At 39.3% G+C, this 15,221-nt stretch overlaps 1 protein-coding gene across 3 annotated transcripts in view; it reads left to right on the forward strand.

The window, feature by feature from the left end:
- LOC134865529 (3',5'-cyclic-AMP phosphodiesterase 4B-like) overlaps positions 1-15,221 on the forward strand; it is a 63,984-nt gene that overhangs the window by 11,163 nt on the left and 37,600 nt on the right. For 2 of the 3 annotated variants that reach the window (XM_063885106.1, XM_063885107.1), the window contains 2 exons: positions 6,713-6,845; positions 13,130-13,377. In XM_063885106.1, coding sequence (XP_063741176.1) covers positions 6,804-6,845; positions 13,130-13,377 — 290 coding nt within the window. In that variant the 5' untranslated portion in view covers positions 6,713-6,803. Of the gene's footprint in view, positions 1-6,712; positions 6,846-13,129; positions 13,378-14,913; positions 15,105-15,221 lie in introns of those variants that run through there. The other variant, XM_063885108.1, reaches the window with a different exon arrangement.

Here is a 15,221-nt window from a genome sequence, read left to right on the forward strand (position 1 = left end):
GCTAATTGTAGTGGAGGGTGGCTTTATCTTCCAGCAGAAGAGTAGTAACCCGTTCAGGTCCTTTTTACCTTATTACATACAAGCTGCTTCACAACAGCTGAGGATCCTGATTTTTCTGTTCCCTTTTATAGACTGTATATCATTTTTGCATTGACGCAGGAAACCGTAGCTGGAGTGGAAACCAACCTACACATAAAACCCCTACACAGACTAATCTCTTTCCTTGGGTTTATCATTTAATCTTTTTCTCATATAAAATCGTATAAAAAATCAGAAGAACACATCGATTTTCCAGAGCAATGGTGGCTTTAAGTTCCAGTAAAACACAGGGAGTGACCTAGGCTTCTGTAATCGGACATACTTTATAGTGAGACACAATATTTGAGCGCATTATAGTAACAAGAGTGATCTTAATCAAATACTTTGCAATTGATTGGATCCCAAAAAATAGGCAGGATTATAAAGTTGCCTTACTTGGAGTTTTTTCCTACTATTATCTAAGTACATCTCTTCCTATCTCAAGCTTGACTGTCGATAAAGTATGTTTTTATATTATTGGATTGCTAGCTATTCGCTCAAAGTCTCATTTGATAGGATTCATTTTCGGTAAAGTATTCATTATTTTAGAAGTTGAGGTCTAGGCGATAATGATATCTACATTTTTAAAGCAATGATATATATTCTGTTGTCCTTTGTGCCCGGGCTGTTCTCAGACTTTAACTGGCCTTGTTTTAAGAAAGAAGTAAAACCTAGAAGCAAAGTCCATCCAACGCCTTTGCTTGACCCTTGCCGTTGCAAATTCAGCATGCTGGTACACGGCCAGCACAATGATCCCTGGTGTTCTCTTTAAAAACCCAGCCAAATCTCTTCAATCTAAATCTCGAGTGCTACCTCATGACCATGCGTTCTGTTGCCCTCTTCACATCAACAATCCATTATTTGTAGAGGTACAGGCAGCCGCCATGGGGATGGCCAATTGCTGGGGCAACAGCAATGAGAGGTTACTTGAAACTTGTTTCTCTGAAAAGTTCAGCAGTGCATTTTCAGACCAGTCTCTTTTGTACAATGTCTGTCTTTTAATTTAAGTCTCTTGGATTTGAAGTTTGAACGTTCCTCAGTCTCCCGCTTATTCCTTCCCTGGATGTAATGATCTCTGACCTTATCACCGTCATGCTATTAGCAAAAAGAAGGTTTTATTTGTGATATGCTATTTGATTTATTTAGATCGGCCTGGGAGTACATGAGCAAAGTGAAGTCATTTCAAAGTGCTTAACCATGTGCTGTCAGTCTTGCTAAAATATATATAACTGATTAATATGATAACCAATTTGTTTACATATCAGATTTGCCAACATTTGCTGGTTCCTGCTAGGTAAACACAAGGATTTTCATTGCTGCCCTGATTTACATCATTACTAATGTAATAATTTGGACTTGTTGGCCATGCTCAAACACAGTGTAGATGTCACCTGGGGCTCTGAGTGTTTTATGGCCTTTGCTTTTTAAATCAGAAGTTGCAGCCCTACAAGATGGCAAACATACACGCCAGGGTTTCCGTTAGTCAGTAATTACCGGTTTTTAGCTGGTAAAATGTATTAAAAAACGGTAAATCCAAAGCCAGTAATAATGCTCATACAACATTTAGATAACATAGGCTATCCCTAGACATTTGTGTTTTGACAGCTACATTACTGGTGCTGCGTCATGACATCACCGCTGATTTTCTCCCCAACGCAGCTCACAACAACAACAGTCGGGGATTGCGTTGCGTCGATGGTCGTGTTGCTTTTGTCATACGAAGCCAGATTGAATTAAAGAACTGCTTCTCAAACCTTATCCTTTTTGCCACAGTGCTGTGGTTCATTGGCTCACGGCAGCGGCCACTGGAAAGTATTCACTGTCTGACTGTCACACGAGCAGCTGATGCATACCCCCCATCCCCATCAGTGTATGTAGTTCAGTCTGAATTGACGCTGTTTGGCATCACAATGCTGTTATGAAAGTTTGTCCCTTATAAGACAGGTGATGTTAGCATAGCAGCCGAAGCTAATCTGACTACCTTGACTACTTGTTGCTATCTTATTGTGGCATAAACCGGCAACAACAACAACAGCATATTTTACCGGCGACAAACCAGAGCTTAATCAGGCTCTAGCCTTTGGGGGGCGGGGAAATAAACTTGTTAACATTATAGCTACTTTTGTAACATCTGTTATTGAAACATAACCACTAAGTTTTGAAATTGTCCGGTAAAATAAACCGGCAAGAAACAATCCTAGCAGAAACCCTGATACACACATATTTCAAATCTAATCAGGCAGTGCAACTATTTCATTGAGCAAACTTAAGCAAAAACTACTCGAATTGGTTTATACAGTGTCATTGTTAAATCAGTTAATGCTTTACCAGATTTTCATAATAAAACTGTACATCTTCCTATAAAGTGCATTGACTAGGAGCTGTATATCCTTGGTGTTGATTAACGATCGTTAGAAGTATGTATTCATAGAAGTTTTTTGGAGAAGATTTCCTAGATTTTGTTTCTGTCCAACAATAAACCATCCCGGCTTTGGAACTTTGATGCTTTTCTCAAACTAGGCAAACTCAACTTTTGCAGCCTGAAATAATTAAATGGGGCATGCCACCTGAATTCATAATAATTGGTCTCTCAGAGGCTGACAAGGTCCCTTGTTGATCCCTGGTCCCTTGGACCCTGTTACAAAACATAACACAACTCCACAGATACAAGGTTTGGTGTACAAAGTGCAAATTCCTTAAACTTATATTCTGAAAACACATGTTGACCTTTTGTCTTGTGATTTACACTGATGGCCTTAAAGTGTAACAACAAACTGTTCACACATGTTACTGCTGGACTTGCATCCTAGATAGACATAACCTTTCAACCTGTCCTCTCTTCTTGTTTGAAAAAGTGTCTCTCCACTCTGCGGTCCATTCATCATATTATAATTCCTGGCAGCTTGACCTTGATTGCAGAACAAACTCACAAGCCTTGGTTCGAGAGGCTACAAACCCGCGTTGAACGTAGGACGAGGCAAACTAATACATTTAAGCAGCCGGTGAACAGAGGTTTCACAGAGTTGTATTAAACTTAGTTTAAGCAATAATCAATATAAATTATTATTGGACGGGGGTAAATTACAACATCATCTTGATTTCTTGAATTGTAGTGAAGAAGGGACTATTAGTTGTTTAACGTCAGAACAAAAAAAGTATGCAAAGGGATTTAAAGGAGTGCATATTGTGACAGGGAAATTATCTGTTCTGTTTAACCGTGGCATTGACTTGTTATCCAGAATAAAGACATCCCCTAATGGACACATCTATGCCAACTTATAAATTACTCAATAATATTTTGCGGTTCTCAAATCACCAAAACCTGTGTACACGCTGACATTTCACCCCCATGTCACTTATTGGTCACAATAACTGAGGGCAGCAAGAAGTCACGCATGCAGTATAGATGTGGTGGACCGGGAGAGATCCCAGCCTCCCTCAGCAGCAGTCTTTTGCTGTGTCTCAATGTGACACTCACTTTAGTACACTGCATGCAATACATATTGGACTTGGTAGTGTTATCTTAAAGAGATTATTTTTAGGTTCATATTTATATTCTGTGTCTCTACTGGGACATGTCTCCATGCTTTAATGTTCAAAAAGCTCTTTATTTTTCTCATACTGCCTGTGCTGCAGCACCTTTTTACCCTGTCTGAAAACAGAGCCCAGTCTGCTCTGTTTGGTTAGCTGGCCGGCTCTGTTGTGATCGGTCAACTAATTAGAGATGACAATGTGTTGCATATTGATGTCGTTATGTAACAGAAGTAAACACATATTCAGTTATTTATTTCACTATTTTAAGTGGTGTTATTTGTTTTATGTCCTGGGACTTATGTTTTTCATTGCCAAATCTACACTGAAGCTACTGTGCATATGACAATAAAGCCTTTGAATCTTTGAATCTTGAGGCCTGTCAGGCAGGGGTGTACTGTGTGGGAGAGAAAATCCCTCTGGAAGGAACTTTGGGATTTCAGCCTTTGCAGGCCATTTAACTGCACACAAACGTATATAACACTCTACAGACAGGGGGAAAACTAATAAGAATAATATTGCCTCTTAAATAGCAAACGGTGGCTGTGCATTTAGCTAACTGGCAGGGTAGCAAATCATTACAGAATGCTTAATTAACCAAATACAATGAACATTGACTTGTTTTTTTTCTACAGTATAGTAGTACGTTTATTAAATACTGAATGAAATAACATTTATAAAAAATGTTCTAGCATTGTTATATTTTGTTAGTAGTTGCTGGTAACCACAGCACCCACAATTGTGTTACGTAGCCAAAATAGTGGTCTATAAGTGCACAAAGTGTCCACTCTTTGACCGCTATAAGTGCTGCATCTGGGTCCTATTAGTGCTTTTTGCGAAACTCCGCATATTGAGTCACAGCACTACACTGACGTAAACAAACGGACACAGTGCCTGGTAATTAAGTGGTGATTTCCGAGGAACATGGAAAGGGGGGTTTAGCAATATAACATGGAAAATATAGATTAATATCTTCCACATAGATGATCATGCATCTGCCTGTTGGTGGTTTTCCACCAGCTGTGGTATTTGTATTATTGATGTGTGTACAGTCACTGCATTCATCAGGCTGACTGACAGGACTGGATCAACAGACCTCCAGGCTCACACACCACGCTCTCTATCACTTAGCACTTTTTATTTCTCAGACCCTTTTTCACAGAGGGTATTTTAAGCAGGTAAACACACCACGGTTAAAGCAGCGTGTTTATTTGTAGTTCTTGTTTGTTTTTGAGGTCATTTATTACAAATGACATATTTACCGTCACTGCCAAATATCAATGTGTGTTTGTACCAACTGAGCTGTGACTTTGGAGTATTAGTTTTTCTAATAACTCCTGAATTGATTTTTCTAAACAGTAAGCTCTAATCTCTGAACAATTAGTGTGTTGTTCACAGTAGATTTGCATTTCTCATTCATTCGAGCAAATAGCACGTTTTGGCACGTGTGTAAAAAGTTTGAAAATGTCAACATTAACCAGCTGCACGTCGTTGCTGATCAAATTGTCATTCACAACTATTAAAGAATATTTCATTGTTTGAGCCATGACATGCAGAACTATCTATTCAGTTATCTAAATCTCTCACACATGCAGCTCCGGAAAAAATGAAGAGACCACTCTAAATGTTTCTTAAATCTTTATCTCTACATGTGTGGCAGCCATTCCAGTGTTTGTTGAATTCCAACACAGAAAAAACATTGTCAGTAGTTTATAGAATACAATTAAACCATTTAACTCAAACACATATGAATAAAAAAACAATAGACATTGATAATGCTGAAGTGGTCTCTTAACTTTTTTCCGCGACTGTATATGAAATTGGCATATGACCTGTCAAGTGAGAAATGCACTAGGAAAACCTTAGGTGTGTTTTTACTGACCTACGGAAATGATTTGTCACATTTTGTGACAAACGTTTTGCTTTGATATAGTACATGCAACACATTGCTACACAAGTAAATGTACTCTATTCATAGAAATGTGCTGATGCCATGTATGTAAACTTTGACCGACAATTTAAATGGAGGGAATTTTCAAAGAGAGCCAGATTTGATAATGTGAATATTCCCGGGGGCCAATAGTCTCTTCTGACATTTTTCTTTAGACATAAAAGTAACACAAATACACTGTTGTATAACTATTTTCATTGTCACAATTATCTTTATTTTTCAAATGGCAATGTAACTAAGTATAGGCCATTCAGGAATATAAGATAAGATAAGATAAGATAAGAATAAAAGATAAGAATTACTTTATTACTCGAACATGTTTGTGTTACAGCAGCTGAGTACAAGACCAGTCATTGCACAATTAATAACAAATAAATAATTCAAAAGTATCAACATAAAGAAGAAATAGAAATAAAAATTAACCAGTATTATCGTTCTATCGTTCTATCGTTCTATCGATCTATCTATCTATCTATCTATCTATCTATCTATCTATCTATCTATCTATCTATCTATCTATCTATCTATCGTTCTATCGTTCTATCGTTCTATCGTTCTATCGTTCTATCTATCGTATGACTATGAACATAAATAATCAGTCGGACAAGAAAACACTATTGGAGTTAGCAAAAGATATTATATAATAAGAAGGCATAAACAACTCTAAAAACACAATTCTGCCTTTCATTCTGGAGAGTCAGACAACATTGAACAAACTATATGGAATACCTTTAGACTTTGTGGTGGATTTGAACTATTTTTTAATAAAGTGGTGTGTATCAGGTCTGACGTTGTGTGGGGAAAACAGTCAATATACACAGGTCAATCCGCTTTAGCAAGGAATCCAGTTGGTAACAAACAGATATTTGTATAAGAACAACATTTCAAGGGTTGACTGTTAAAAAATGTTTTAATAACCTGACCGGTGCGGCAGTGCAGGCCACTACTTTACATTTTGGTAGCATTGGCACAACTGACCAACACATAACTAGATTTTGAAGAAGGAAATGAAAGGTTTTACTGCAGAAATGCAATACAGCTGCGATGCCCCAAAACTGCAGGAAAGATATCCACTGTGAGGGAGGCAGGATCACTTCTGAAAGCAGTAACTTTATCGTTGCCCTCCCCTTCCTCTCTGCCTCCCATGTGCAGGCGTACTGCTGAGGCTGCCCAGACCAGGAGGAGCAGGAAAGAGCTGCTTTTTACCAGGAGAGGATCAAAGAGTGGCTGAACATCCCTCAGCATGAAGAAAAGCAGGAGTGCACAGGGGGTTACACCAGGCGACGTAAGTATTGATTCCCACAACCGTCCATCTGAGCGAGCATTAATCCATAATCCATTCATTACACAGCGACTCCAATATTTGGCGTGATGGCTTTAAGAAGTCTCATTTAGCCACTTGTTGGCAACTGTTTTTTTTTACACATAAATACTACGTACATTAGAAGTGGAGTATTGACTGACAAGTTTTATGGCGTAAAAGAAAATGCTACAATCTCTTCAGCTTGTGTTAACCACAGACCTTATTTCAGGCCTCTTACAAAAAAACATATTTTTGTTTTGGAAACAAAAGTGGTAAATTGCCATCCCATTTTCGGGTTTGAGGACTCATTCCTGCACTACTCTGTCGGGAATTCACTAAGGTAGAAAGCTGCAGGATGTCCTTTTGGTGGTGACTCAGGAACAGATGACTGTACTGACAACAGACCTCTCTGCAGCAGGACACGACACAGAGAGTGGTGTCTGCTGGGACAGGGACAGGGGGGTGAAGGACAGTGCTTGTGTGTGTGCCAAAAAGAGAGTTAGGGAAATGACGGAGGCAGAGTTGAGGAGGGATGAAGAGTTTTGACTGAAGCAGAGTAGGGAGAGGAGGAAAGGTGTTAAAAGACTGTTCACACCAGGACACACTCTGAGTAGAAATGTGGAAAAAGAGGAGGGAAGAACGGAGATCTGACAGAGAGGCCCATCTGTTTAGCGTCCACGTCACCGGTGTTTATGACTAGGCAGACAAGCCACTTCATTTTCAGTGTCCAAATGGAACCTCTAGAGGCAGAGCTACATCCTGGATGGAGAAAGCTTTCCTGCTGTGACTGGTCTCCGTCACCACCCAAAACCCTGTCTACAGTTTAAAGGGGCCCTTTTATGCTTTTTGGGGTTTTTCCTTTCCTGTAGTGTGTGTGATAGGTTTATGTGCATGTTAATGGTCATACCCTCCCCTGCCTGAAACACATTGATTTGACTCCTTTGTTTGCTTCCGTAACATAGTGACATCACTTCTTTTATTGGCTAGCGCTCCAACACATTGTATGTGATAGTCTAAGGGGAGGGACATCTCTAAGTCGTGGACCAATCACATCAGAGCCGGCCAGCTAACCAATCAGAGCAGACTGGACTCTGGTTTCAGACAGAGGGTGAAAAGAGGTGCTGCAGCACAGGCAGGATGAGAAAAATAAAGAGCTTTTTGAACATTAAAGCACGGAAACATGTCATAGTAGAGGCACAAAATACAAATATGAAACCTGAAAATGAGCAGAATATGTCCTCTTTATGACCGGCTAGTTCCTGAATGTTTAAGAGAATGCTAAAATAAAAAGTATAAAGGTGTTCATTTCTCGATTAAACTCAGTTTACTTCAGTTTAATGGCCATGAATCAGGATTATGTTAATGTTGCATGTCTTGAAAGGCGCCTAAAATAAAATGTATTATTAATGTTCATACCAGCAGTGATTCAGATAATGCCGGACACTTTTTTCAACAGGAAGGATTCTCATTTTGGAATGAAAACTTCAATAAAACGGGGAGTCCGCCATAATAGGGTGTGACTGTCGATATGTGAGCGCGACACCCAAACAAATAGCCCTTCTCTCCCGTCTGTGTTTTTCAGATTCGCTCTCTGGCTGCCACGGCCTTTCTCTTTATCTGTGCATAGCGTTTATTGTGCTTGAATAGTGTTGTGTGGCTGATATCGAATAGTTTAACCCTCATAACAATACCAGTTCTGAATGATAACTTACAAAAACGTGACCTGCACTAGTCCACCTTAACTTCACCTCTCCATCACACACTCTATGAACACATACAGTCTCTGAAATCCTCACAGTCCTTTGCAAGGTTATCTTGAAATATGACAAGATGTAATAATTTCCAAATATCTGTTTTTTTATCTAATAGCAAAATGTTCAGCCAAAAGCAGCCACACACCTTTTTATTAACTGATATTTTAGGCTTCACACTTGAAAATCAACTCTTCTCTTAAATACGGGTTGCAGTTGAAAATACAGTTTTTTCTATTTGATTCCTTATCTCCTTTTAGATTCTGTATTCACGTTCACCAGAAGGACACATTTCTTTATAGACACTCTCTTACTGTTAACACCTAGTATACAAACAATACCTAGGATAATGCTACAGTATGATTTGAGTTTTTTGTGCGGGCTAGCATCTTCCATTATCGTTCATAACCTCGCTTTGACATTTCATTTTGCTCTCTTTATCCCCTTTTCCTGTTGCCTGCTTTCCTCCAGGTGTGATTATAGACTTCTTGCGGCTTGAAAAAGACGGGACAAATTGTCCAAAATGTTAGCAACAACACAATACGTAGAATATATTTAATATTCAACCTCAAGCCAAATTTTACCTTCCAAAAAAGAAAATGACATGTGATTCTCTAAAGAATGCCTTTCTACACCTTCAACATCTTCAAAAATTAAAGTGGTCTCCTTTTTTTTGTTTCTTTTACTCCTTATTCAAATATTTAGACGACACATCAATCCATGCTGTTACAGCTCCCTTCCTAAAGCTGCCTCACTTATAGCACCTTCTTTAAAAAGGCTTTTTGGAAGCCTCCCAGAGAACACTGGAGTTGTTTGGACTCAGCGGCCAACAAAGGCCTTTCATCTTCAGCGTGGAAACACCCACTCCACCTCTGTTTGACACTAACTCCATCTTTTTACCTTTCATCTTTTACGGTACCCCTGTATGGCTGTGTTCCGACGAATAGGTTTCTAAATTTACTGTTGTTTTGAATTCTAAAATTATCCTTATCCGGTCTTACACACAGGCATTCACTCAGAGTGAATCAGCAGTATTTCCCCTCCCGCTGCCATTTCAATCACTGACATGGGATCAATGAAATCTGGAATTACATGTCTAGATGTCAGAGGTGCGATCGATATACAATTGATAACTAATTTGTCAGCCCCGGCACCGTGACGCATTAACAAGAGACTATTTGGATCTGTGCTTTGTTTGACAAGAGTGATTGTGTAAGCAGATCAGGCGTCCGAACAGAGACACGTTTTGCCACAAATAATTTTCACCCTTTTTTCCCTGGGAGAGGACGAATCTGTCTTTATAAAGAAGGGCACAATAAATCAGACAAATTGCATTTCCTAGAAGGAGCAGGCGACTCAGCAGAGCTTTGTTTACAGGCAATCTGGAAAGGAAGACCGACACACGCCTCTTTCTGATTCTACTGTTCACTCTGTCATTCAGAAACTCTCCGTCCCGGCTTCCCATTTAGCAGTTCTCTATTCATGCTTCTTCTTTGCTCCACTGTTGACGAGTCCCTGCGATTACTGTTGGTCACCACTTTGTGTCTGTCTTGATTTATTAGATCAGTGTTGGCTTTCATCATGTGAGGCCACTCTGTCTTACCTCACCCACTCATTAATTAGACTTTCCGCAGTTCTTCTTTTTGACCTTCATCTCTCACAGGACTGGCACTCACTTTCAAAGGCGATCTATCTGTCTTCTCCGAAGATACATTTTGATATGTTTGATGCAATAAAAACGACGTGTTACTGGTAGAGAGGGGAAATTTACCTGAGTTTCCCATACACTTACCTCAGCAAGACAGATGTAAATAAGTGGTACTTGACTTTTTACCACACTTAATTATTGCCTTTTTTCTTATCCCTCTTTTAGTTTTCATCCCCCAAATGGGAGTTATCTTTTCGGGTTGTTTGGCTCTCCGACCAATTCTGGTGAATGTGATATCTCAGGAGCACGTGAAGAAAATTCCTTCAAATTTGGCACAAGCATCCCCTTGTACCTGAGGATTATCTTGTTGGATTTTGGCGAGCAAAGGTCACTGTGACCTCACGTCTAGCACATTTTAGTTAATGTGGTATCTTAGGAATGTCTGGAGGAGATTTGGCACAAAAAGGATTTTGATCGTGTAAATAATGCTTCTGAAAACCTTTCGCTTCTGGCAGAGTGCCGTGGACACGACTTTGAGAATCATCACACAAGAGTTCTCAGATGAGTTTATTGTTCAACTGTAAAATGTAATTCTTGTAGCTTGTCAACAATTTTCCAGTGTGTTCATTTTGACCCTGGAGTCTTGCATAGTGTTCTGTGCTCTGACCGGAGGTGACGATAGCTAGCTAACAATGTTATTGTTTACAGTAGCAAATCATTACAGACTACTCATTCATCCCAATACAATTAATGGTGCCTGCTTTTCAGCAGTAGTTTAGTAGTACGTGTATTAAATATAGGGAAATATCCTCTCGTACAACTTATATATGTATAGTGCTGTGATAACTGGAGCAATCGCAGGTGTATGCACCATCCCTGTAACGTAGTTATTAGTGTCCAGCGTTCCACACTCAACTTTTAACCTAGGAGTGCATCATCTGGGTACTCGATCGTAGGACAAAACATGAAAATCTCTTCAGCCACAGAATCTATTTCAGGCTTCTCACAACAAGGGCATTCGAAAAAACGTTAACTTCCAGAACAGGGTCCTGCACCACTCTCTGAGCCTCAAAACTTCAGACTGTGCTTTATTTAATATTTTAACCTTTTATGCTCCTAAACTTTTTCTTTTATCTTTTTAAAACTCAGCTCCCTAGTTTGATTCCTTTAAATGTATTTTATTAAATATGTTCCTCAGATAACTTTTGATTTCAATTTAGTTTTTTTTTCTTTCTCCCTCGTGGCATTGTGAAGCACCTTGAGATAATGTTGTTTTTAAAGTGTGCTATAGAAATACAATGTATTATTATTAGTAGCAGTAGCAGTAGTAGCAGTAGCAGTAGCAGTAGCAGTAGTAGTAGTAGTAGTAGTAGTAGTAGTAGTAGTAGTAGTAGTAGTAGTAGTAGTCAGACTACACTATCAAATGGCAACATTTTTAACTGAATTTAGGTAAATACTGTCAATCAACTGAATTAGTTTGTCTTGGCTCATTCTTGTGTAATCGTGATCAAGCAATGAAGTCTGACTGACTTTCACCTCACACACTCACTCCCTCCTTTCAACCTTCTTTCTTACCCACTCAGTCTCTTTCTCTCGTCTCTTGCAACACATTAATAAAGAAACGTTTTCTCGTTACTAGAGCATCGTTCTAGGAATTCCTAGAACCTCCATTTCCCCCCGGGCCACCTCGTGACTCCACATCTCCGTTTTCATTTGAAAACTGTCGGCAGGATTCATTTACACTTGTGCACGATGCACATAAAGTGGAGTGTGATGAATGCAGAATGAGCTCTGGCAGCCCGCCTCTGTGTCCTCCTGAGTCAACTGGCTTGTTTACAACCCGTCGTTACGGTGAAGCACCACGGTTCCTTTCCGGAACCTTCACACTCCAGCAAACACATTAAACACACAATTTTTAACGATAAACGTGTCACTCTGCAGCTCAGGTGTCATGGGCCTGCTCTGAAATAGGCTTTGATCAAACGGTTAATTTTTCTCTAGGTAGTGAAGAGCATCGAAACTTAATGTAGACAACATACTGTACAGTGTGTCACTCGGATATGTGCAGGACAAGCTTTTGTTTAGTTATAGTTTAAACATTTGTCAATCCTTGAGTCACTGTAGTACAATCATGTTTGTCTGGTAAATCTCCTTTTTTAAAGATGATATTAAGGTCATTTTCAGGTTATTATATATTTCTTAAAAGGGGTATATTATGCTTTTAGATTTCATATCTGTATTTTGTGCCTCTACTGTGACACGTCTCCATGCTTTAATGTTCAAAAAGCTCATACTGCCTGTGCTGCAGCACCTCTTTCACCCTCTGTCTGAAACCAGAGCCCAGGCTGCTCTGATCGGTTAGCTGGCCGGCTCTGTTGTGATAAATAATGTCTTGGCTCATTCTTGTCTAATTGTGATCAAGCAATGAAGTCTGACTGACTTTCACCTCACACACTCACTCCCTCCTTTCAACCTTCTTTCTTACCCACTCAGTCTCTTTCTCTCGTCTCTTGCAACACATTAATAAAGAAACGTTTTCTCGTTACTAGAGCATCGTTCTAGGAATTCCTAGAACCTCCATTTCCCCCCGGGCCACCTCGTTATTTTAATTATTTTTCTATGCTTAAACGTTTTGCCTTCAGCCTTGATGATAATCTTATTTGCAAACATTATTTTCCTGTTTCTTAGAATCCTTGTTTCTGTTTTAATCCTGTTTTGCTACGGCAATTTGCACAAAAGCATTTCACCCATACTTTCTCCATGTGTACTGCACACACAGCCGGTATCCAGAGGGAATGTTATGAGCTCATTTCATGGAGATCCAACCCGTGAAATTGTCATTATGTCTTTCTTTTTCTTATGCTCAGGAGAATAAGGAGCCCCCTGTGGGACACATTTTGGCAGGCAGCACACTCGGGGTGGAAGTGTACAAAGTCCAAAGGCGCTTTTCTGGCAACCTGCAGCTGCCTCCGTTGTCATGGCGACAGGCGGAAATGGAGCGGGACAGGGGCAGGTCCCCGACACCTGAAGATGATCCATTGACCCGCAGCAGACCCACAAGCCTGCCCATCTACTCGCTGCCCCGCATCGACATCACAAAGGCTGACCCCGACAGGTGAGGCTCCCGAAACCAAAGAGCTGTCAGCAAAATGTCCTATTGATGTAATGTCCCCCTACATAGTATTTCATTTACGTGTTGTCTGAGAAGTATTATAATCAATATGGCCTATAATTATATATAAATATCTTTATTCTATTCCTCTATATGGATCATTTTAATATTTGTTCTATATGTATTTTATAAAATTACTTTGATTTAAACGTTTAATGCATTGGATAATTTCCTGACACAATTCCTTTAAAAAAAAAAAACATGAAAAAAATGTTGCCTCTTAAAATCCAGCGATAAATACATATTTATTTATAAATTAAATAAATATGTATTTGTGCATTCATATTTATTAATAAATAAATCTATTAATTAATATATTTATTTATTTTTTATTTATTTTTGACAGACTGAAATGCGTATGAATACATATTTGTACTTGTTGTCCAGACATAGTCATTAAACCACATTCCACGTACATGTACATGCAATACTGCAGTGCATTGAGTGTATATATTTAAAGGTGATTTGTTATTTTTTTGTAGTTTTAAAAACATTCAGCATATATTTCGTCTCAGATCAAGCTGTGCGTTAGTTAGTAACAGGCGGAGGCTGGTGTTGTACTTTTTACATTAGATTTAATTAACAGCAAAGTTTGTCGTGACATTTATATAAATGACTGTTTGGTTCACCACAGTGTTCTCACCGCTGTTTTCTTCTTACTCTCAGTTGTTTCGTCCAGTCATAGCTGGAACCCTGTGCTCAGAAGAACAACACAAATGCTAATTTAAATCATCACAATAATTGGAACATTATCTTTAATACAGGGTTATTGTTGTGCAGACCTCTGAGGCCGAACACAATGGACTGCTGTTCCATCCAATGCATCCGATATATATAAAAGGGACTTTTTATGATGGCTACTACTTTACTATATTGAGGGCAATTTGTCAAATCCATCCCTTTTCTTTGAACCTCTATGACTCACCCCGCTATATTACCCATAATTACAGGCTCTCTTCAGAGATGTACTGTCAGTTGCTTTCATCTCTTTTCCTCTCATACTCTGCCCTACTGACTTTTTCAAGGCACCAGTTGCATTTATCTGGATAAAAGGTCAGGAGCTGTAAAAGTTTTGCTGTTTACTGTGGACTGTCAGTGACTTCCAGTGTTTTTTTCCAGCTGTTATTGATGAGCCAACAGGATTTATGTAAAGATGTTTTGGATTTACGTAATATAAACATATCAGGCAAGAGGGAGGGGCTTCCAAAAGATTTCAACCAATCAAATGAATCACAAACTCAAAGAGTTTTGTTTTTCTAAGTATACAAGTGAGAGTTTGATAGCACGGTTTTGTGAAATCGATCAGGGAAGGAGATCTTTTTGTTATAACTGATCTTTTTTGCATCATGATTACAATACAACTCTCTGTTCTCTTTATTAGTGTCCCGTGACGAAAGGATCTGATTACAGTGGGATTTCAACACTTTCTTGGGAGTGCCGTAGCTTTTATACAGCAGAGAAATGTTTCTTGCATCAGACTTGCTGTAAAGCAGAATGGAAGCCAGTGGAGTAAACAGTGAGCTCAGGTTGGACCAGGCAGATTTGTGCAGTGCCGTCACTGTTAATCCTGACCCGAAGCTCTCACCACATAACTCACCGAGATGCTTTCGCAAGCAGGTGGTAAACAAACGTCTCCCTCGATACAGGCGCTTTACTGTAGCGAACACCTGGTGAGTTCTTTGTCTTTGTTTAAAGGAAAAGATCAGAGTCGTTTGGCTTTGTTTGTCAACTCTATGTATTTCTTGTGTTTCTTAAAGGACTCTACAGCAGGTGCATGGCTATACGCA

The sequence above is a fragment of the Eleginops maclovinus genome, chromosome 6, assembly GCF_036324505.1.
Source record: "Eleginops maclovinus isolate JMC-PN-2008 ecotype Puerto Natales chromosome 6, JC_Emac_rtc_rv5, whole genome shotgun sequence".
NCBI classification, from domain to species: domain Eukaryota; kingdom Metazoa; phylum Chordata; class Actinopteri; order Perciformes; family Eleginopidae; genus Eleginops; species Eleginops maclovinus.